Source organism: Belonocnema kinseyi, chromosome 2 (assembly GCF_010883055.1).
Source record: "Belonocnema kinseyi isolate 2016_QV_RU_SX_M_011 chromosome 2, B_treatae_v1, whole genome shotgun sequence".
Taxonomy (NCBI): Eukaryota; Metazoa; Arthropoda; class Insecta; order Hymenoptera; family Cynipidae; genus Belonocnema; species Belonocnema kinseyi.
In genome coordinates this window covers 86,568,998-86,591,293 of record NC_046658.1, presented here as the reverse complement: position 1 = coordinate 86,591,293, position 22,296 = coordinate 86,568,998, and the positions used below count along the sequence as shown (strand labels likewise).

At 30.7% G+C, this 22,296-nt stretch overlaps 2 protein-coding genes across 3 annotated transcripts in view; both read left to right on the top strand.

The window, feature by feature from the left end:
* Positions 1 to 429, top strand: part of LOC117167161 (zinc finger protein Xfin-like) — a 52,742-nt gene extending 52,313 nt beyond the window's left edge. For both annotated transcript variants that reach the window (XM_033351886.1, XM_033351887.1), the window contains exon 8: positions 136 to 429. The gene's annotated coding sequence lies outside the window, so the exon portion shown is untranslated. The remainder of the gene's footprint in view (positions 1 to 135) is intronic.
* Positions 430 to 11,129: 10,700 nt separating this feature from the next.
* Positions 11,130 to 13,982, top strand: LOC117167172 (zinc finger protein 586-like). Its single transcript, XM_033351899.1, has 3 exons — positions 11,130 to 11,279; positions 11,492 to 11,812; positions 13,674 to 13,982. The coding sequence occupies exons 1-3, from the start codon at positions 11,204 to 11,206 to the stop codon at positions 13,826 to 13,828; spliced, it is 552 nt and encodes a 183-aa protein (XP_033207790.1). The 5' UTR covers positions 11,130 to 11,203; the 3' UTR covers positions 13,829 to 13,982.
* The last annotated feature ends 8,314 nt before the right edge of the window (positions 13,983 to 22,296 follow it).

Below are 22,296 nucleotides of genomic sequence, written 5' to 3'. Positions count from 1 at the left end.
TGATAAAACGTAAATATACTTTATAAAGTTGGAATTGTGCATTCTCCGCGAAAATAAAATGACCTTGTTTCTGTAAATTCCTACTCTGTATCTTGTTCTTTGCTAACCTGAGGATGTTTTCATTTATTTTTTCAGAAATCACTGCACATGCGTTTGGGGTTCCTCGATCGGTGCCATTGATACACACGTGTTCTACTTGTAAGAGCACTTTCCAAAGGAAGAGTAGTTTCGTAAGGCATATGCGCTACATTTGTGGCAGCGAACAACGCTTTAAGTGTCCATATTGTTACAGTAGAAGTAATTTAGCTAGTAATGTGTATAAACATGTTCGCTGCTTTCACCCGGAACGCGAAGTTTTTACTATTGATGACGTAATGCTTTGTAAAAAACAGCCCTAAGTGGTAAATAAACGCATATTTTTTAGCACAACTCTACCTCTAATCAATTTTCCTTGACAATGCTTATTCGTCAAATATTTTCTGATACTGATAATAATTTAAATTTTAATCTAATTGGGTTCTGGCAGATTTTATTGGGAGGCATTATTGATTTATAATTTGTACTATTTTGATTTGTAAATATAAATTTAATAGAATAAATATTGATTTTACTTTTCTTTCTTTTTATAAAAGAGTTTTAGTATTAACAAATGATTAAGAAATGTACGACAGTTATTAATGCAAACTGCCTTTTTGTTTTCAGATTTCTTAGAAAACGATTCAGCGTATTCACCAGTCGATTATGAGGCTTCGCGAAAACATTCTCAAGGGATTGTGTTTGCCTGTCCAACTCACAATTGTTCAAAAACGTTCAGCTGGAAGGGTAATCTTAGCAGACATTTGCGATACGAGTGCAACGTGCAACCTCGGTTTCAATGTCCGCATTGTCAATATAGATGTAAAGTAAAAAGCGATGTGGGGAAACACATAGTGAGACGACACAAGGGTTTAGAAAGTTTTGTTGTAGATTTAATGCAAACACCTACTCCCAATGCAACTAGATGGTAGACTTTAATAAAATTAACAAGTTCTTTTGTAAAAAGAATTCTGGTTGTTGTTTATTCATGCAGACATCACCTAGAGCAGTAAAACTATTTTTTCAATAAGTTCAATCAAATTAATAAATGTTCGTATTTTTGGATCCTGGTATTAAAATTCTAATTGTTGCGATTAAATATTGTTACAGGGAACATTCGACTATGGGGTCACCAAATTGCTTCGGAAGATTCTTTTTACCCACAAAGAAATAGAGAAAATTTCAATACAACCCAAAATAAAGAAAAAAGAAATAGACGATTTGGTTGTCCAAATGTGGGGTGCAACAGCATGTATAACAGGAAGAATAATTTAACGTATCACATGAGAAATACGTGTGGATTGAGACGTCGATTCAAGTGCGGATTTTGCAATTATATGTCTAAAGTAAAATCTGACATTCGTAGACATTCTTTAAAAAAACATATAGGTAGGGAAGTTTACGTGATTGACTTATACAAACAGGTCTTATGATATTAATAATGTGACGGATACATATATGAGATAAAGAATAGGGAACTATTTAAATAATTGGTCCAATTGTTGTCGTTTAAAGTTTGTAGTATAGTTTATATCTTTGAAATTGTGACATTTTCTGATCTCTTTAAGACTTAATAAATTTAACAGTTTACTTATGCAATAGCTGAAAATGCAAGAAAATGTGTGATATTATGAAATTGTTTTTTGGTCATCTTCTGGTGCTGTATCCATGTGAAATAAAAAATGTACAAGATGATGTTTTTGGTGTTTCGCATGAATTATAAATATGTAATTAAATTAAAGGCCCAATAGAAATCTTGAGAGATTTTGGATCCTTTTTTTACTCGAAGTCCTAAACAGTATATAGTTTTATTTTAATTCTTCTGAACAAATTTGGTTTTCTTTAGAATTTACTAATGATTACATGTGTGGTGTTTCTTGCTGACTTGTGAGAGTGTAACACTTATTTTTTCTCTCCTAGACTTGCACTCTGATCTCATCTTCACTGGAACGGAAGAGTACATTAGAAAAAATTTTGAAGAAATGCACCAGAGTTCACAGGAAGATGTTTTAGCGGAATTTGATGTATCGCCAAGGAAAATGTTTCCCTGTCCAAAATGCCCAAGCACTTTTCGACAAAAACCGAGTCTTACAAGGCACATCAAATACGAATGTTCTCAGCCGCCGAGATTTTCCTGTCCCTATTGTCAGCACCGAAGCAAAAAAACTTCAGATATTTATGTCCATGTCCGTAGAAGACATATCGATTGCCAAGTTTTTGCAATCGACATTCACGGTGATCCCAGCGATGGTAGCTTACATCGAGTGCCATAATATAGATTACAAATTTTGCATTTTTTTAGTAATGTGTAGGAGAGCAAGGTTTAAAAATAGTCAATATTCAAATATTTTTTATATTTATATAATAAATCGTAAGCCGTTTGTATACAGAGATTTTTATATATATTTTTAAGACGTTAAACATTTTTTTTTTAAGTCTTGCGTTGCTGAAATATTTAGGTTCCTATTCTGATTTTTACTACTGTACAGAATTGTTGTAAATATTAATAAAATTTTACAATGTGAATCTATATTCTTTCATTTTGTTCTTTAGTCAGAGAAAATGGGTTGAAATAGATTTCAGAATTGTGTTAACGAGATTGTATAACACTGGTTGAATTAAATCTTGGAACTTCGTGTTTTTGTTTGCATGATGGGTTTATTCGTGTATCTTCACTCTGCTTGAAAACTTATTGTTATTTTGAAAAGCCAAAATATTCACTTCACAAACGGAATCACCATGCAAGCGTTACAATTCTCAGTTTTCTGCTTCAATACTTTATACTGCGCTCACTTTATTATTTTATTCTACTTAAGATTTGGTTACATCGGCTTGTTTTATATAATTTTAGTTAATTACAATTCAATTGAATACTTTTTTTTATTAAATTTTTTTTTCATCGACAAAATGCATAGATTGAAGAAACTGCTACCTGCTTTCGCCTGAGAAGAAAGAAAGTGTTTACATACAGTGTAAGCAACAGGTGTAGTAATAGCAAAATTAATAATGCTTGGAAGAGGAAGGAATTTTCATTTAGAATACTTATTTAAGATGCGTTAAAGTTTTTTTTATTGCTAACAACATTTCCTTATTTTTACAGCACTTTTTCAAGTGTGTGCTCTGCCCTGGATCGAAGGAAAATCCACCGGAAGAAGTTCAAGAAAATCGAGGACGCGATTTCCATGTCCACGCTGTCAAAAAAGTTATACGACTAAAAGCGCAGTTACGGCTCATTTTAAATATGATTGCGGCCGACCACCGAGATTTCAATGTCCCTATTGTGGAAGGCTTAGCAAGAAGAAATTCAATATACAGGATCACATTCGTCACAAACATCCCTCTAAATCAGTTGTCTGTAACACTCTATTTTGAGTGAAGCCAAAGATCTAACTGTATATAATTGACTTAGATTGGTCTAAAATAAGTGGCTGATTGGATTTTCACGGGTCTATTTTTTTAGCCATTGTTCAGCCTTGGGAAAGCAATGGCTCCTCAATTTTTCCATAAGAAATTATTAACCATTTTAAAACATGTAGAATTTGGTCAAAATTTATAATGATTATTCTTTAAGTCTCTGAGATTAAAATTGGAAAAGAGAAGCACAGAAGGTCAAATGTGTACAATAAACACAGGCGTTTGACAAATAGGGGGAAAACTGATAATTTTACCGGAGGTTCATATGTCGTTTGACAGTTGAAAACGGACCTAATAAAACACGGTCTGCAGGTATACAAGCGCAAAGAGCCGCATTTACTTTAACAAGAATCTTTAAAAGATTTCCGAGAGCTGAAAAATGACTATTCTATAAAAAAAAGTATATTTTTTCGGCTGAACTTTAGAAATTTGGCGGCGGTGAATATCCAAACAGCCAAATATTTTGTACCACGCTAATAATGGTCTCATAATAATAAATGATGTCGTCATTGACGATACTACGTTTGTTTCGTAAAAAAATGTCTTCGGTTATTGATCAGATTATTATTGTACAAAGTTTGTTCTTAGTAGAAAAAGAAAAATATTTTTATCTAAGAGTTGTGAGTGTGGTATGAAGTCAAAAATTATGTATTTTCATTATTTAACGATTTTGTTTTGAGCGCCTGGTTCGTTTTGTTTTTGTCGTAAATAGTGCAAAATAAAAGGGTACAGTTTGCAAAAGTGTTCATCTAATTATTATAACTTCAACTACAGTGAAACTCTTAGATATAGCCCCCTCATATAGTAGTTCTTCCGATTATTGATGCCGCACCGCAAGTAACAGTAAAAAGAGATGGGAGCGGAGTTTACTCAGGCGTGACCAAACAAAAGCGTTCACATCTGGAGCGGAACTCTCTCCGGTTTGTTCTCCCGGAAAAACTGACACAATCTCAGTCATTCACTGTATTTGCATCAACAACTATTTTCAAAAGGACTAAATTCTTCAAAGCGATTTCATATTTCACGTTAACCTAGCCACATTTCTTGCAAACTGACAAAAATCTTTAATATAAGATTTCTTCTCTTTTTGATTCTAATTGACAATCGATATAAATTTTTTTTAGGTGGCATGTATGGGTACCACTATCAAGAAGAAAACTTCGAGGTTCAGTTTAACCCGGTAACCGGCAAGTTTCACTGTCCCAAATGTAATAACGGCTATGGGAGGCGAGACAACATGGTGGGACATTACAGATACCAGTGCGGAAAAAGTCCCAGGTTTCAGTGTCCATATTGCGGCAAACTTAGCAAGAAAAAATTCAATATACAGGGTCACATTCGTCACAAACATCCCTCTAAATTAGTTGTCTGTACCACTCTGTTTTAAATGAAACCAAAGATCTAATTCCATATAATGGTATTTGATAATAATAATTTATGTCTTCATTGTCGATGCTAAGTTCTATTAAAAATGTCTTCGGTTATTTATCAGATTATTATTGCACAAACTTTGTTATTATCAGCAAAAGACATATATTTTTATCTGAGGTGTGTGTGTGTGTGTGTGTGGGCGTGTGAGTGCGTGCGTGTGTGTGCGTGAGGGAGAGAGAGATTAAGATGTTCAGTAATCTGTATTCTCATTATATAACGATTTTGTTTTGACGACCTGATACGTCTTGCTTTTGTGGTGAATTGTGCAAAATAAAAGGGTACAGTTTGCAAAAGAGTTTATTTAATTATTATAAATACAACTTCCACAACTATTTTTAATAGAAGAACTTCATTCCTAAAGTTTATGGGATTTCTCATTTCCGACTGCATTAGCTATCTCTTCTGCATGATTATCTCAAAATCTAAAAGACGCAGAAACCTGATAAAAATCTTTAATATAAGTATTTCTATCTCTTGGAATCTAATTGACACTCGATATACATTTTTTTGTAGGTGGCAAACATGGTGGGCTGCATTTTCAAGAAGACAACTTCTGGCAGAAGCTCGAGGTTCAGTTTAACCCGGTTACCGGCAAGTTTCACTGTCCTAAATGTAATAATGGCTATGGGAGGCGGGACAACATGGTGGGACATTATAGATACGAGTGCGGAAAAAATCCCAGATTTCAATGTCCCTATTGTCCTATGTGCGCCAAAAAAAGTTCCAACATCTACCAACACGTCAGAACTGTCCATCCCAACGAACAAGTCACACTTGTTAGACTCTATTGATTATTGAATTAGAATTTAATTAAATCTTCGTACCATTTTTATCATTCGCATTTACAATTGCTCTTGAGATTTTTTTTTTTGAGTGTACGAATTAATTTTTGCTAGGAGATATATGTATTATATGCATATCAAAATGGATCATCGAAATCATCGATTTCTTTTCAAAGAATACGGAAATTGATCATTGTCATAGTAATGAGGTAAAGAGCTGTAAATATTTGTATAGAAAACAATAAAATTGTAAAAATTAGGTTAAAACTGCAAGTTACATACCGTACAAATAAAAAAGAAAATTAGTGCTTCATTAAAATATATTTAAATCGAGCTTATGATATTGTCATTCTTCCAAATTTATCATTTCCCAAATTTCCTGGTTAAAAATCGATCTTCGAGTTCTAGTTATGTATTATCTGTTTAATTGATACTAATTTTGAAAATTCGCCATCGGTTTCAGAGTTTTTTCTCTGAAGCTAGATTTTACATTTAGTGAAGAGAATTTGTTTTGGGATGTATGAATTAATTTCTAGTAGAAGAATGAGAATAGAGTTTAGTTGGATAGAAAAATTTTTTGGTTCCTTTACAATAGGGTAACTGAGTCTATATGTTTTTATGTTTAAAAACACATTTCAACGGTTTTAATTATTCCACTTTGTGTAATGCTTGCAATCTTTTACCAGAACCTCGATTAGGACCGTCAAATTCGGGGTTTTGAAGACTAAGTAGTACTATGAAGACTCTTGAAGTTGCTCTTTTATGATAAAACTGAGATTAAAAGGCCAAATTCACTCCCATTTTTTAAAATTGTGAAACAAGAAATAATATCTATACTGCGCTTCCAACCATTTCTGATATTAAGACAAATTTACTGGCGATGGTTTTTTTTATAATTATAAAATTAAAAATGTATGATATTTCATTAATTTATATTTATTTCAAAGAATGATTTCGGAACTAATAAATAATATGTGGTGACTTTTACATTATAAAAATTTGTATTAAAAATTAAAATTAATTTCAACTGCATTTGAAATAAATTGTCAGTAAAAAAAAGGCTGAATTTGACCATTTAGTCTCAATTTTGCCATACAATTGCACATTGAAGAGTGTTAATAGCCCTCTTGAATTTTTCTCAAAACTGCACAAAATTTGTTTTTCACATGATACCCCGATAAAGGATTGTATGCATTCCACACGATGGAATAATTAATAGTATGACATTTAAATCGTTACGCTTTTGGCATGAAAACACGAAACAACCTCTAAATATTAAAAGCTTTTAATCTTAAAAAAAAGTAATTATTTTCTCATAAAAATAAAGAAAACTTTTATTATGGTCTTAATACAATTCTGCTGCTTTAACCAGAATTTTTTGTTGATTGAATGTATAGAAGAATATTGATCAGAAAGTATCAATGAGTTGTAGATATTTTACTCTTTTTACAATCAGATTTTTTTTTTAATTAGCTAATTTAGAATATTAGGTTCCTCAGATTTAAATTTAAAATACTCAAAAGGGGAACGTGTCTTTTTTACTAATAATGAGAGCTAGTATTTCTGAAGAAAATACATTTAATTTTAATTTTAATAGTATTTTTCATTAACATAAAGTTTACAATTATTAGATCTAATAATATCAGAATTATTAAAGGATGAGATTGGTTGGATTTAATTTCTTCTATATGCTTTGTGATGAGCTTGTAGTTTTTCTAAGCTAAAATTCTTCGACTTTAAATATAAAAAAATGCTTATCTCTTGCATTTTGGAAGTAGGAATATGTTTTTATACTCGAAGTTCAATTCTGGTACTAAATACAAAAAATCATCATCGGTTTCAGACTTTTGGCGCCGTCAACGTGAACAGCTTACAGAACAGAAGGACGGCAGTAGTTCATCAGCATCTCAAAACGAAAAATCCAAGTGTCCAAAATGCAATAAAGTTTTTTCTCACAGTTATTCCATGTACAGACATTACAGATACGAATGCGATTCTTTGCCGAGATTCGCATGCCCCTATTGCCACCATGTTTCCAAGTGGAGCCATTCTATTTATAACCACATACGGAAAATACATCCCGGACAACCCGTTACTCTCAACAAGCTTTACTAGCATGAGGAAACATTTTCAAGAGACTGGTTACTGTACATATATTTTTTATACAATAAAGAGAGAAAATAATTTTAAACTTTGTTTTGGTATTTACAAAAATGCTCTGCCCTGAAAAGTATTTTTAAAATTCATAATGCTGGTTTTCTTTTGCTTTGTGGGTTTCATTCATTTTTCTTATGTTACTCTTTTTTATTTGTTTTTGTCTTAAACTAAAATTTCTAAAATTATTTCAGGAAACTTTGAGAAGCTCCGCTGTCCACGCTGCTCACACTCATTTTTAACCTGGGAAAGTATGCAACGCCACTTGCGGTCTCATGCTGATATTCACGAAAGTCGTTTTCACTGTGTATATTGTGATTACTGCTCGAAATATAGTAGCAATATTTATAAACATGTTCGACGAGTGCATAAGTTAGTCACGGTATCTGCGGGGACAAATAAATGTTTTAATAGATAAATTTGTACTGGCTCGTGTCTTTCTTTTAATTTGATCATTTACATTACAATTGCAATACAAAAAATTAATTCTACCGAAATTCAAGTTTTGTTTTCATGTGCGTTTTCAGATAGCAGCTCTAGAACGAAAAAAACAGGTTATTTTTTCCTCGTTCTAGTACTGAATTCACTATGGTGTGAAAAATGTGGAAACACTGTTGACATTTATATGGATATTGTGATAAAAAAGAGAAGAAGAAGGCTGTCGGCAGACACGTTTCTCAGTGGAATTCAGACAAGACGAAAACACGCTTTGCGACTCTGCTGATACTATGTATAAAAAATTTTTAATAAATTTTATTTTTGTCATTTTGAAAATTAAGTTTTTCGAGTTTTTATAGCTTTGCCAATAATGCTAGAAATTCTTCAATTTTTAGCAATTTTTCAAGAGTAAAGAAATAGAATCAAACTCTTCATCCAGAAAATCTGTAAATTCTGACAGATTAAATTGATTTGATTTTCTCTGTGTGCCGTCTGTTTTCTTTTGGAGGAAATCAGAAAACTGACCAGAGAAATTTTATTGTTCATAGGTCATGGTATCACATACGACTCTCACATCTTGGATATCATAAGGACGAATACAAATTTGAGTGGAGGAGCAGAAAAACCGGGAAATGATCAACCCATTTTTCAAGGGCCACAGATGGCTTATCATTGTCCACGATGCAATGCTGGCTACACCTATAAGAAGACCCTCAAGACTCACATGAAATACGATTGTGGTCGTGAGCCCAGATTCCAATGCCCCTATTGTTTAAAACGCGATAAATGTTCCTCAAATATTTACAAACATGTCAGAATGAGGCATGATGGGCTTCCAGTGAGAGTGATCAGAAACTAGTTTGTTCTTCCGATATTTAAAATCTCAACCCACAGTGTAAAACTTCCAAAAAATAATGCGCTTAATTAGTTTTACGGCGGATATTTGGTCAGTATCCTTCAGTATACTTCAATTTGAGTCTCAGATTTGAATCTCCAAGAGGCAAAAAGTTTTTGTACAAGGGTTATTTCGCCATTTCAGATAACGTAATTTTTTGATAGATTGGTTAATCTTTTTCCGACAAGTTGTGTAAAAAGTAAAAAAAATCAATCCGTCAAATGACCTCAAGTAAGGGTTACTCAGACATATGCCTAAATTTAAACAAATCGTATCTCAATTAACTCTGCTAAGCTTCATTTTGAGTCTTCCCCGAAGAAAATAGAACTGAAAGAATGGATTGCATCATGGGGGTGTTTTTAACCTTCAATTTTCCTATCCCTTCCGCTTTTGTTCCAAATGATGGTTTGATTACATTTTGGAAAATAAAAAGGAAATCGATTTTTCCCAATTGTTCACTTTATGGGGCGAGTATAAAGGCTAAGGGCCATGCATTATATTTTTTTAGACGACATAAGAGAGGGACCGATGCTGGCACGAGATTATAAGGGCCTCTTAGAAACCCAGAACATTGTTGAAAATTGGTAGCGCATATATAAGCATCGTCAAAAACTCTTTATTTTTAAAATAACAATAAAAATGTCTGAATTTTGAAACAACCCTATTACAATCAACAAAACTTTGAAAGAGACCTGTATTTTTATTTAAAAATTTGTAAATACCTTGATCGTGCTTTGAAGTTTTTATTTTCACAAAACTTGTGAGCTGACATATTTTTAATTAGTCTTCCGTGCTGTATTGCCTGAATTAATATTTATTCTTCAAATAGCGTTTCACACAGTAGTACTTCCTGTTAGTCAAATTATTTATTTATGAAGGTTTACAAATAGCAATTTAGTTGCAAATGCATCCATTATTTGATGATGTATATCAATCTACTTTAAAATAAAAAAAGATATAAAAACGCATAATAGATAAGCTGCTTTAATTATCTTTTTAGTCTTTACAGAAGACTTTATGATTTTCAAAATTAATTTGACATAAATTATGAAAAAATTCCGTATTATTTATAATTGTAGAAACTTTGGCATTAGTATCACACAAAAAAGAATTGACACTTGTCCTATTTCTGTTGACTCTTGACTCGATATTACCTCGAAACTTTGACTTTTAATCTTTGTCTTTTGAATTCTGACCTTTGCCAAGACCTGTTCATAATTATGGATTCTTAACAGAGAATTATCTGTCCAGGATTTTAAAAAATTGAATTAAAAAGCAAATCATTTTTTCGTTCCAGATTTCATCTCGTCGATTGGAATGGTGCCGCAGTAAGGCGTTGAATGTGTCTGTTAATATCAAAAGCATATTTTATTTATTAGAATACTAATAAACAAATTAATAGTTTTAATTTGCAATCATTTCATGTATGCTACCTTAATTTTTTTTTAATAAGGAATGTTATGTATTAAGGGAAACCTTTCATTTTTATCAATTAGAATATCCTTGGAAAGTAGCAGATGGAAAACTCATATTTATTTTTTTACTTACCCTATTCTTTTCTCATTTTCTTTTTCAGTGTGGAGGAATGACTTGTACAATCCTGAAAATGTGCAAAAACTGGCTTGTCCTAGGTGTACGAAAATGTTCAAGAGAAAAAAGGATCTCAATTATCATATAAGACATTTTTGTGGTATTGGAATCCGTCTCAAATGTCCATACTGTGAAAAATATTGTAAACATTCTGGTAGCATTGCATATCATATAAAAACTTATCATAGTGGGAAAAGTGTATATTACCTCAAACTAGTTTAGTTAAATTTATTAAGTTTACGTCTGACTTGCAATTAATTCCTGAAATCTTCTTTATCATCTAGATGTAATTTAGGTATGCATTTTGATTCTTTAAATTTTGCTTCAAAAATAACTATTCAATTTGTTTTGCAATAAATGATACTCCTGACTACTGTTTGTCTTTTTTGTTGTAAACTAATTCGTATTTATATTTAGGCCTACTATGTCTTTTCTAATTTCCATCGTACAATGTACTCTATCAAAAGTTTTATTCAGAAGAGGATCCCGGAAGATTTTGAGTGAGTACAAGTAACTATAGAGTAGGAAGATAGTTATCAGTTTCCGCCTTCAGAATTTTTTGAAAATGCTCGAGTTGCTTATAGATGTACATTTTGTTATCATAATCTGTTTTTCTTTATCCGCCTGGGATTGAGAAGTGTTAAACTGCACGGAACAATTTGTTTGTAACTTTGCATTTTATTAGTGACACTCGATTTTGATTTTTTTTCAGGCACTTTCTTCCAAATCATGAAGTGGAACTCAACGAATGCATCCGAATCTATGCAGGACAACCCCAGCGAGGAAAATTCTAGATATAGGCTTCATTTAAACGAAAGAAAAAAATACGAATGTTTGAATTGCAGTCGACGCTTCACTCAAAAAACAACTATAATGAGACACCTGCGGTATTTTTGTCTGAGAGGTCATCAATACAAGTGCCCCTATTGTGACATAAAAGGCTCCTGTTCATCAAATATTTACAGACATGTCAGGGCTAGACATACTGGAAGAGAAGCTCGTGCCATAAAATTATTCTCCTCTATGGATCCACGTAGGCTAACTTAGTTTGTATTTATAATTACAAATTAGAATAATGAGATTGAATAAAAAAAATCATTGGTACCTTTTGAGCGACCTAGTTATAGAGTCGTGTATTATAATTGTGTCGTTTATTCGTAATATATAATGTACATGTACCAATGGGTCTTATTATTGTCCTTAATATTTAATCGGATCGATAAATTATAGGAATTTCTGGGATTCGTTTTCTTCAGACAGTTTTTATAAGCTGAGATAAACGATTCTCTAAAGTTACAATGTAAAAATTGTACTAGAAACTACATTTTTTTAATTTGCACGAGGTGTTTGAATATTTCCTAAATTCCGTTTCCCCTAATATTTATCTATCCTAATTGCAAATTTACTTAATTTGGATTTTTCAGAATTACCATTTGACATAATTTTTGTTTTACTGAATTACTATGTGACTCATTTTTTTTCTTCCGAACAGCCTTGTGTATCTTTCCATATATTCCTAGTATCTCCATCGGTGCGCTGGAATAGCTCTTTTTTTGTATGTTAGTAAAGAAAATGTTATTTTCATGCTACACATTATCGAAATTGAAACAATGTTATTTGTTTAAAGTTTCAAATTAGGTTTCCAATCATTTTCGGAGACTACCAATGAGAAAATATGAATTAACACATCGTACAATAATCCTGGCAAAGCGGGATATAAGATTTGAATTTGAATATAAAGTGTAATGTGATCCCTAAAGTCCATTTCGAAAAAAATACTAAATATCAACAATGAAACATAAAAAGAAAATTTTAAATAGTATAAAGTTTAAACTTACTAAGCGAGTACTCTCGCTTTTGAATAAGTAATCGATGTAATGTGTTTAAAATTGAGTTAAACAAAATTTATATTTGACAAAATATTATTTCATAATCCGTGAAGAACATAGAAAATAATTGCTCCAATTGCTCCTTTTATAAAATTATAATTTCTATTTTTTCATCTGAAAAATATTGTTTTTTTTTCTCTAAAATATTTCACCTATTGAATAAATTATTTTTAATGTTGTTTACTTATTATTATATTACGTGTTCATGAATTAATAAATCAAAATTTAATTTAATTTCAATTAAATCCATTATATTCCAAAGTGTAAGTACTCGCTAAACACTCCAATGGTAAGTTTAAATTTGTACACTTTTACATTTTTTTCACGAATTTCTTTTTATATGTTATTATACATAACATTTATTGTGTTTTCAGGAATAAAAAGGATTATATTTAAGCTTTATGTAAATCGCTTGTAAAACTGTTTTTAAATATAAAATGAGAAAAATTGTTTTAATTTCAATTTGTTTCACGAAAGTAACATTTTGTTCACTAAAAATACAATATATCGAGGTTCGCAGAATCGAAGTCCGGCTGTATTATAAAAATTATGTCAAATTATAATTCGCTTTAACAGAAAGTAATTCGATAAAAATAAAAACTATGTAAATTAGAAATTAGCATAAATAAATATTATAGCAAATTGCTATTCAGGCAAATGATTCTAGGCAAAATAAATATCAGGGAAAATACAACTTGGGGGATATTCATGCGTCTCAATTGAGCCACTTACAAAATATAACATTTTCAACAGTATTATACTTTATTGTAATTTATTCTATTTTTTTGTAAGTAAATTTTTTTTACCAATGTAGTAAACTTTGAGTTAATTTATTTTCTGTTTATTAATTTTATTTATAAATTCTGTACATTATGGTCTGTAACTAACAGATGGAAATAATATTTTGGAATGAAAGTAGCTAAACTTAGACAGTCGAGATTGTCAGATTGATGCGAAATTATAATAGTAACTCATCAATATTGAACTTTGGAATTGAATTTTCAGGTACTGGCCAAATCTTTCACCAAAGATGTACGACTACCCACAATCATTTCTGTCCCTTCTGCTATCGTGGTTTCACTCTTAGGAAGAATATGTTACGACATTTACGTTTACGCTGTCCACAAACGACAGAAGGATATCAAAATTTTACTCCATAATGATCTAAAAATCAAACCTATATGTAGATGTAAAATAATATTTTTTGAAGTTACAAACTTTTTTCTAATCTTACAAATTGCGAGCTTAAAACATATCCCGAATTTAAGTTATTCCAAATTATCTAAGTTTTTTTACCAAAGGTATTCTTGATGAGTTTTATAACTAAGACTTGGCAGAATTGTATTTAAGTGCTTTCTTCGAATATTTGTATAAATTAATAAATATCAGAAAATAAATTGTTGTCGCTCTTTTTGTTCTTCCAAATTCTCCTTCGGATAAAATCTTCAAATTTTCACAAAATGATAAATGGGCTATGGAATTTGGGATTAATTGATATGAAATTGAACTAACCAACTTTATGTATTATCTTGGAAATAATCCTTACGTAAGTAGATATTTACTTGGCCCCATATTTACTCATTCTGGAGGTGGTATATAAACTGCATAGATGAAATTTTTCCCCTCTAATTCTTTTCTTTTACTTTTCAGATTTTTTTCTCTCAAGAAGCTACCGTCAGAAAAACCACCTGTGTGGTCAATGTGGTAGAGGGTATGTAAATGCCAAGGATCTGAAGAGACACCAAAAGTACGAATGCAATCGCAATCCTCGTTTTCAGTGCCCTTATTGCGAGAATACGAGAGCGAAATACCGATCGAAGATCTATACCCACATTCGCCATTGGCATCCTGAGGAGGAAATTGCAGTCATCGATCTCGAAAATAACGAATAAAACATTCTTTCATGTTTTTGTACAAAATAATAAATTTTGAAAGTCTACAAATTGTATTACGCATTTCTATTAATTGGCTTCCATTTTAAAATACTCGGAATAAACTTTGTTTCAGTCTAATGTACCGGGTGCGTTTGTCGAGTGAGTTCCGCGATGGGTAACGACTTTCGGATGCTCGATTCCCCGCAGATGTATATTTTTTTCAGAGGAATAAACCTGAAAATATTTCACATTGATTTTAAATGAAAACGATAGTAGCAAAAAAGTTGATACAAAATATAATTTGTAAAAAGTAATTATTATTAGTTTTCTCTATAATTTGGCACTTTTCTATGAATTTTGGCTACAAAGAGGACTTGTGTTTTCAGCATTTCCTGTTTTCAACGTGAGTCAATGTGAGTATACAGCAGTTGAAACTGGGACCAGGCGAAGATATTCCAACATTCCAATCCAAGACATTCATGCCAAAGGAAATTATCAGTGCCCCAAGTGTCCAAATTCATACAGATGGTATCGTGGACTACATAGGCATATAAAATACGAATGCGGAAAATTGCCCCGTTTTCGGTGCCCATATTGCCCATATATTGGAAAACATCGCTCTCATGTTTATTCACATATTAAAACAAATCATCGCGACAATGCTGTATATGCTCTCGATATCCAAAATGATAATAAGGACCTGTAAATAACATGTCTTCGAAAAATTCCAGTATTGAAGATTCGAGAATGTTATTCAAAATTCAGATTTTTTATTGCAAACATTCTTTTAAATTTATTTACACAATTGCCAATTAGATATAGTAAAATGGGGCTAAACGGCTTGTTTTAAAGGGTTTCTTTACAATAAAGTAAAAGAAGGAATTTAAATTTGAATGAGCTTTAAAATAAAGCTTAACATTTGTGAAAAATAAAAAATCGCTAATCTTAAAATTCCTTATTCAGAGAATGAGATAATTAATTATAAAGAATCCCATCCACACACTACTCCTTTCCCCTGCCGAGTGAGTCACGCCTACCCCGAAAGGGAAATGGCTTAATGGTGTAATAATAATAATAATAAAGTTTCGGATGAGCCGGTTTACTCCACACGCAACCGTTTGGCCCTCTTTTCCGGTATTGGATATTCAATTTAGATGTTCTGAATTTAGAAAGATAAGAAAATTATTTTTCACAGAATCGACACTATGGATACACTTGTACATAATTACATTTATCATAGAAAAATGTGATGCAGTGTCCTTCAACGTGTGTTGAATTAATTTATTCCGTCTGGTTTGTCAGTGTAAATTGGAATTTTTTAATTATTGGAAATGTTCCTCACTGTGGCAATAAAATAGACAATGTCAGCGAATTGTCATTCAATTCTGTAAAATGTGGAGTTGCTCCCTTAATACAAACTTCCCCTTTATAAACTGTTGTTACTTTCCACTGTATTATTTTTATTTTTAATTTAAAAAGTTTACTATTTATTTTTTTGGTGGTAAATGGTGGATTTCTGTTGGAATAATTTGATTTTTTTAGCATGATTGTAACCATTTTAATTAATATCACTCTTGCATGGTTTTTTATCACACAAAGAAATGTTATGATAAAAGGAAAATATTAATTATGATTTTCCTTATTTCTTGCATGAAGAAAATTGAAAATAGTTTTTTGAGACCAATTGGTTTGTAAAAGGGTTTAAAAATATGGCATATCTTGTCTGGTTCAGTCAGCCCGATATAAAAGAATTAACATCTTTTTTTTATTAATTTTCGGTTTTATGACTAATTCTCTGGTTATTTTAATTTCGAAATTTAATATGGAATATTCACTGTCCACAGGCTGGGTGTCAGCTATAAATTTTCCAAAGTACTATCCACGGAAAGGTACCAGAACACCGACTACACCGAATAATACTGAATTGAAATTCGCCTGTCCGCATTGCGGAGCTAGAAATAAGCGGAAGGACCACATTTATCGTCACATTCGCAGGAAACATCCAGACCATCCAGTTTGCTACGTCGATCTTTCACTATTGTGATGAAATTTGGAATCCGATTATTCTGAAAATTACCATTTTTTAATTTTTAAATTAGGTTTATATTGTCTTTCTTTTATATTTTCTACTATCTCATTTTCTATTCCGTGAAATAATAATTCATTTGAACAAAATAAGTTATTTTTCTACTTACTTTAGTAAACAACTCAAGGGTTTTTATTTTAAGATGAATTATTGTTTGCGAATGAAAATGAAACGTTTTGATTTCTAAAAACAATATTTGTTCATTTGGTAATGTTTGAAAAAGTGACAAGTGTGAACTGCATACTATACCAGTTCGATATTACTATTAATTCTTTTATTCGGCTAAACTTTAAGTTTCCTTATGATTTTTGTATGTTGCTTTATTTTTCGAAAATACATTTTTTGAAATTTACTTCTCGTTTATTTGTCATTATTATAATTTCAGGGGTCACAGTTTGTTGCATATTCCGCTGCGTTTTCCCTTTTTTAGCAAAATTCTCCTTCCTCTACCCAATTCTCAAAAATATTTTAAATATTAAATATTCTATGTTTGGTTATATAATATTGGAATTAATTAATTATTTCTATTAATAAAAAATTCACAAATGACCGATTTGACCGATTTCAAACTAAATTATTTAGGATTTAAATCACTTTTCAAAGCTAAAATAATTTTTCGGACAACAAACTATCTCGATTTAATTATTAATTAGTGTCTTTCAAAAGAGAAAATATTCTTCATTATGAGAATGATTAAAAAAAAATTGTATACTCAATAAAATTGATTTTTTCTCGCATTTTTTTATATCGCCTTGAATGGACTTTCAAGGGCTTAGCAAGGAAATGATCAGTGTTGGATTTTTTTACTTTTATAAATTCCCTATTGAGAATCCATTGGGTGACTGTTAATTTTCCAACGGTGATCATTTTCGAAAAATGGCCTTTTTTCGAAATTTTTGACTGGATTAAAATGTTTATTTATTAAATTAAATTTTCAATTTCAGCCAACATAGTTTTGAGAGAAATTTATCGAAAAGTAAGGAAATTTTTTTCGTCAAGTTTTGGAAATTCTCTAACCAATGAAAATTTGTATTTTGCAGAAATGTCACAATATTGGTCATCATGTGAGCCACCTTTAGAACAACAAGCAGAAGGAAGTCGGCATTTCTGCCCGAATTGTCAACGCAGTTATAAACACCGAAGCCATATGACTCGTCATTTTAAATATGAGTGTAATTCGCCCCAAAGATTTCAATGTCCTTACTGTCACGGTCATTATCGTCAACGCACAAATGTTTGGACTCACATGCGTACTTTTCATCCTAATCAAGAAATGTACTGTATTGACATTGTTACCAAAACTACACTTTTTAGAAAAGATAAGGCTGATTAATCAAATAAAAATGTCACTATTTTTGCAAATAAAAAAAAAATGATTGACTGACAATTTAGGAAGGATAGACTGAAGTATCAAGATTGGTAGTCATTGCTATAAATTAAGTTTTTTGTTAGGAATATTCAAAACATTGTTGTATTATTATGTTCCCATTTTCTAATTTAGGACTTAGTTTGCGACGTCGTGACTTAAAACAACATTTTTCTGTGAATAGTTAGGTTTTTTTAGAGCCAGTCTGAAAGTAGCTGACCAGCGCAGCTCGGTTCTTACATGTGGAGAACTCCGGTTAGCCCAGTGGTAAGCATGCGCCCCAAAATCGCTGGCCAATTTTGAGAACCGAACTGCGCTTGTCAGCTGACGTCACATTGGCTCTAACCCGCTCCATAATTATAAAATAGAAATTACTTAGATTTTATTTTTGTATTTTAAACTATCATATAAGTGGGATTTATTGTATCATTTTAATTATGACTGGGAAAATAGCAAATATAAGAAGCAGGAGATATTTTTGTATAGTCGTGAAAAGAAACCAAATAAGATCTAATACTAAGTTTTGTTAAAAAATGTTCAAACCTAGAATTGTTTAAGTGCCTTAAAATATTTATGTTCCAACTTTTTTTCTTAATTATATGAATAAAATAGCAATTTTATTCAATTCATACATCTTTATTGACTTGAATTTTTGCATAAACTTCTTATTTATAAATAATATTAGATATTGTCGATTGAGCACATATGTGGTTAGTTAATTAGCAAAAATTCATGTTCAGTTATCCTTGTTTATTTATATTTTTCCTTTAATTCCAATGTTCTCCTCATTTGTTGTTTTTGGATAGAAAGATTGAAACAGAAGATGTGTCTTTTTTCCATACATTGTGAAATTCTATTTTCTCCAGTCAAGCCTAATTAAAAATTTTCATCTTTATTTTTCAGGATTTTCTCAGTTTTCGCGGCTAAGGTCAAGTGAGAATTATGACTACCAGGATCCAAATCGACATTTCTGCCCAAATTGCAATCGAAGTTACAAACATCGAAGTCACATGGTTCGTCATTTTCGCTACGAGTGTAATTCGCCTCAAAGATTTGAATGTCCTCATTGCAATCTACATTTACGTCAACGTACACATGTTTGGACACATATACGTACTTTTCATCCTGATAAAGAATTATTTTGTATTGATATTGCCACTAAAGCTAAATTAACTCGACATACTTTTAAAGACAAATAAAAATCCTGAAAAAAAATTAATTTAAATTCGAACCAGTCCAATCACCCGACCTGATATAAATGAGAGGATTTTGAAATCCGAATTTCAAGATTTCGGACTTTTTAAAATAATCCATGTCCGCAATTCTTTGGGCACATTTATTAGTGGAACTTTTAAGTGAATATTTATAAAACAAATTATTGAGAGATGCCGTATCTGTCTCACACCCCCAGTTTCTTGAAGTTGATGTTAAAGTAATTCCGGAATTTCTCAGAAATTAAAAAAAAATTTCAACACGTGATCCAAGGTTTTTATAAACACTTATCACTGAACATAATTTAACCTCTAATTTTATTCCGAACACTATCCCTATACATTTAAAAAACACCCTTTATTAAAAATAATATAATAAAAAATTTTATATGTAATATAAATAATATAATATAATATAAATAATATAATATAAATAATATAATAATTATGTTATATGGATTAAAAATTTATAATGTGCTTTTTTCATAAAGTTAAATATTTTCAGCCTTGAATGATTAAAAATGCCGTTGTAATAATTAAAGTGAGTATCACTGATTACAAAGCTACCCTTGAGCTTTTTTAAACTACCCTTGAAACCATGTTTTGCACAGTTTTTCACACAATTGTTCATAAAAATGTCTGAGAATCACTTTCGAAATATCACATATATATTTTATAGTTACTTTAATAATTTGGAAACAAATTTGAACAGCTATTTTTCAATAAAATTGAAAATGACTTTAAATAACATTAGTAAAGCAAGAAAATATGTTTTTTCTTCATGAAAAGGTGAAATCAACATTTTACAAAAAAATGATATTTCGAAAGTAATTCTTTAAATTTTCTTATATGAGAAATTACGTGAAGAATTGTGAAAGAAACAAAATATGGTTTTAAGGCGTAATTAAAAAAAAAGAATGTTATTTTTTTATCAGTGGCACATATTTTTACTTTAATAATAAAAGGTTTCAAATATTTTTAGTCATTTTTCGAAAGAAAGAAATAGTATTTAACACTTTTTAGCCTTTAAAAACATCGAAACACGGATTAGCCTTTTTTGACTTCATAAAAACAGCACGATTATTTTTACACTGTATAAAAGAGAATAAAGGGGTGAGGCAGCAAAAAAAATTTTGTTTGCCACGCTATTTGGCAAGTGGCCAAATAGCAATATTGAATTCTTAGAGTATAACATTGTGTAAGCTTAAGTACTTTCAATCCATAATTACTTTGTTTTGAAAGCATTTAATTTTAAATTGATCAGAGTTCAAATATGTCAGATTTTTCAATGTTCACTCTTGAATGCTTAGGTGTTGATGAACTTAAAATAAAACTCCTCTGTTAATAGCTTTCGTTTTGAAAGTACAATTTTTCTGATTTTGTGCGCCTGGAGCTTTATCCTTCGAAATTTATGAATTGTAAACAGATATTTTAAGGGCTTTTTAAAGCATTTTAAACGTTTTTTATTTCAAATGATAATTTCTAGAATCTTTCCTAATTTTTATTGTGGAATTCTTTTAGTTTCTTTAAAATAATGTTCTTTGTGGCGATTCTTTTTGGCGACGTTCATTTGGCTGCCTTCAACGCAGGGTCCATTCATTCCGACAATTTTATCTGGAATTTCCTAAGGACCAGACACGGGCCTTTATTGAGAATAATAGGCCCCTTTTGGGATTAAATAATGCCTCCAAATTAGTGGATACTTAAGATTTTAATCCTAATTTTGCGTACGAAAGGTAGGGGTCGATTCAGGTATATTGTCACAGGTTATCACCTATACTTTCCCTCAAATTTTCAGCAGAAGATCTTTCACCGCCAGTTGGTAAGCATCTCGTCTTCTTGCTTTTATAAAGTTGTCCTTATACTTATTATTTAAATTCCTGACGAATATTTTACCTATTGATTATTTATAAGGTAATCTCTTTATTCAAGTTTCCCTCATTAATTTGTTTATAAATAATTACTATAATATTACAATTGTAATTACAGGTGCCAAATTCTCAAATATACCTTATTTATATTTGATGTATTCCTTATATTTGTTAGTAAAAAATGCCTCATGTGATATCAATGTTGAATAAATCTTGTAATGAAGTTTTCGTTGTTTTACTCTATTTAATACCTCATTTTATTACAGCTCGTCAAAACTAACTAAAATATTGTTATTTATTTATCTATATAACTACAAAATTTTTATTTAAATTAATATATGCCTACGTTCAAAGAAGCGACTTATGAAAATAGCCAGAGAATTACGTAAAAATTGTTATTAACATACTAGAGTCTTACTCTATCTGACGAATTATACATTTTACAACTCTCTGATTTCATTATTTATTTGTTAAGTTCCAGGTAAAAGAGTGCATTTAAGATCCTCTGGAGAATACATTGTATTTGTCGATCCATTCAACAGTCAAGGAGAAACTTTTCAATGTCCAAGATGTTTCAATTCCTACAAATCTAGGAAGTCCATGCTAACACATTTAAGAATTCAGTGTCAAAAATTACCGAGATGGGAATGTCTTTACTGCGGTCTCAAAAAATATCAGAAAATTCATATCCTTAAACATATGGATACTCATCATCCGAATATGTCACGCTTAGTTCGTGATAACGGAAAAATTAAATAAATTCTTTAAAAAGTCAACATAGGCTCGATACGGGTAAGTGTGATATGAAAATCAAAGGGTAAACTTTGATTGGCGATAATTTAAATATTTGAGAATATATACATTTCAAGTTTCCTCAACATCATAATTACAATTATCAATTTTTGAAAGTGATGGCTGTCAACGGGTTTTCGTGATTAGTGGTGTGTTTTGTCTAGGGTTAGCGTGATACCTTCAAAAATATTCCTAAAACATAATTCCTTGTGAGAAAGTGATTTTTTATAAATAGAAACATTAAAAATTTTCTTAAAATAAATTTTTTATATAATTTTACGAATTTTCATAAATATATGCAGGAAAACGATTTTTGGAATTTACATAGTTGTAGTAATCTAAAATACGTAATAAATCTAAAATAAACAGAAATCTTACTACATTAACCCCTGATTTAGATCTTCTAAATCACAAAAATAAATTATCAG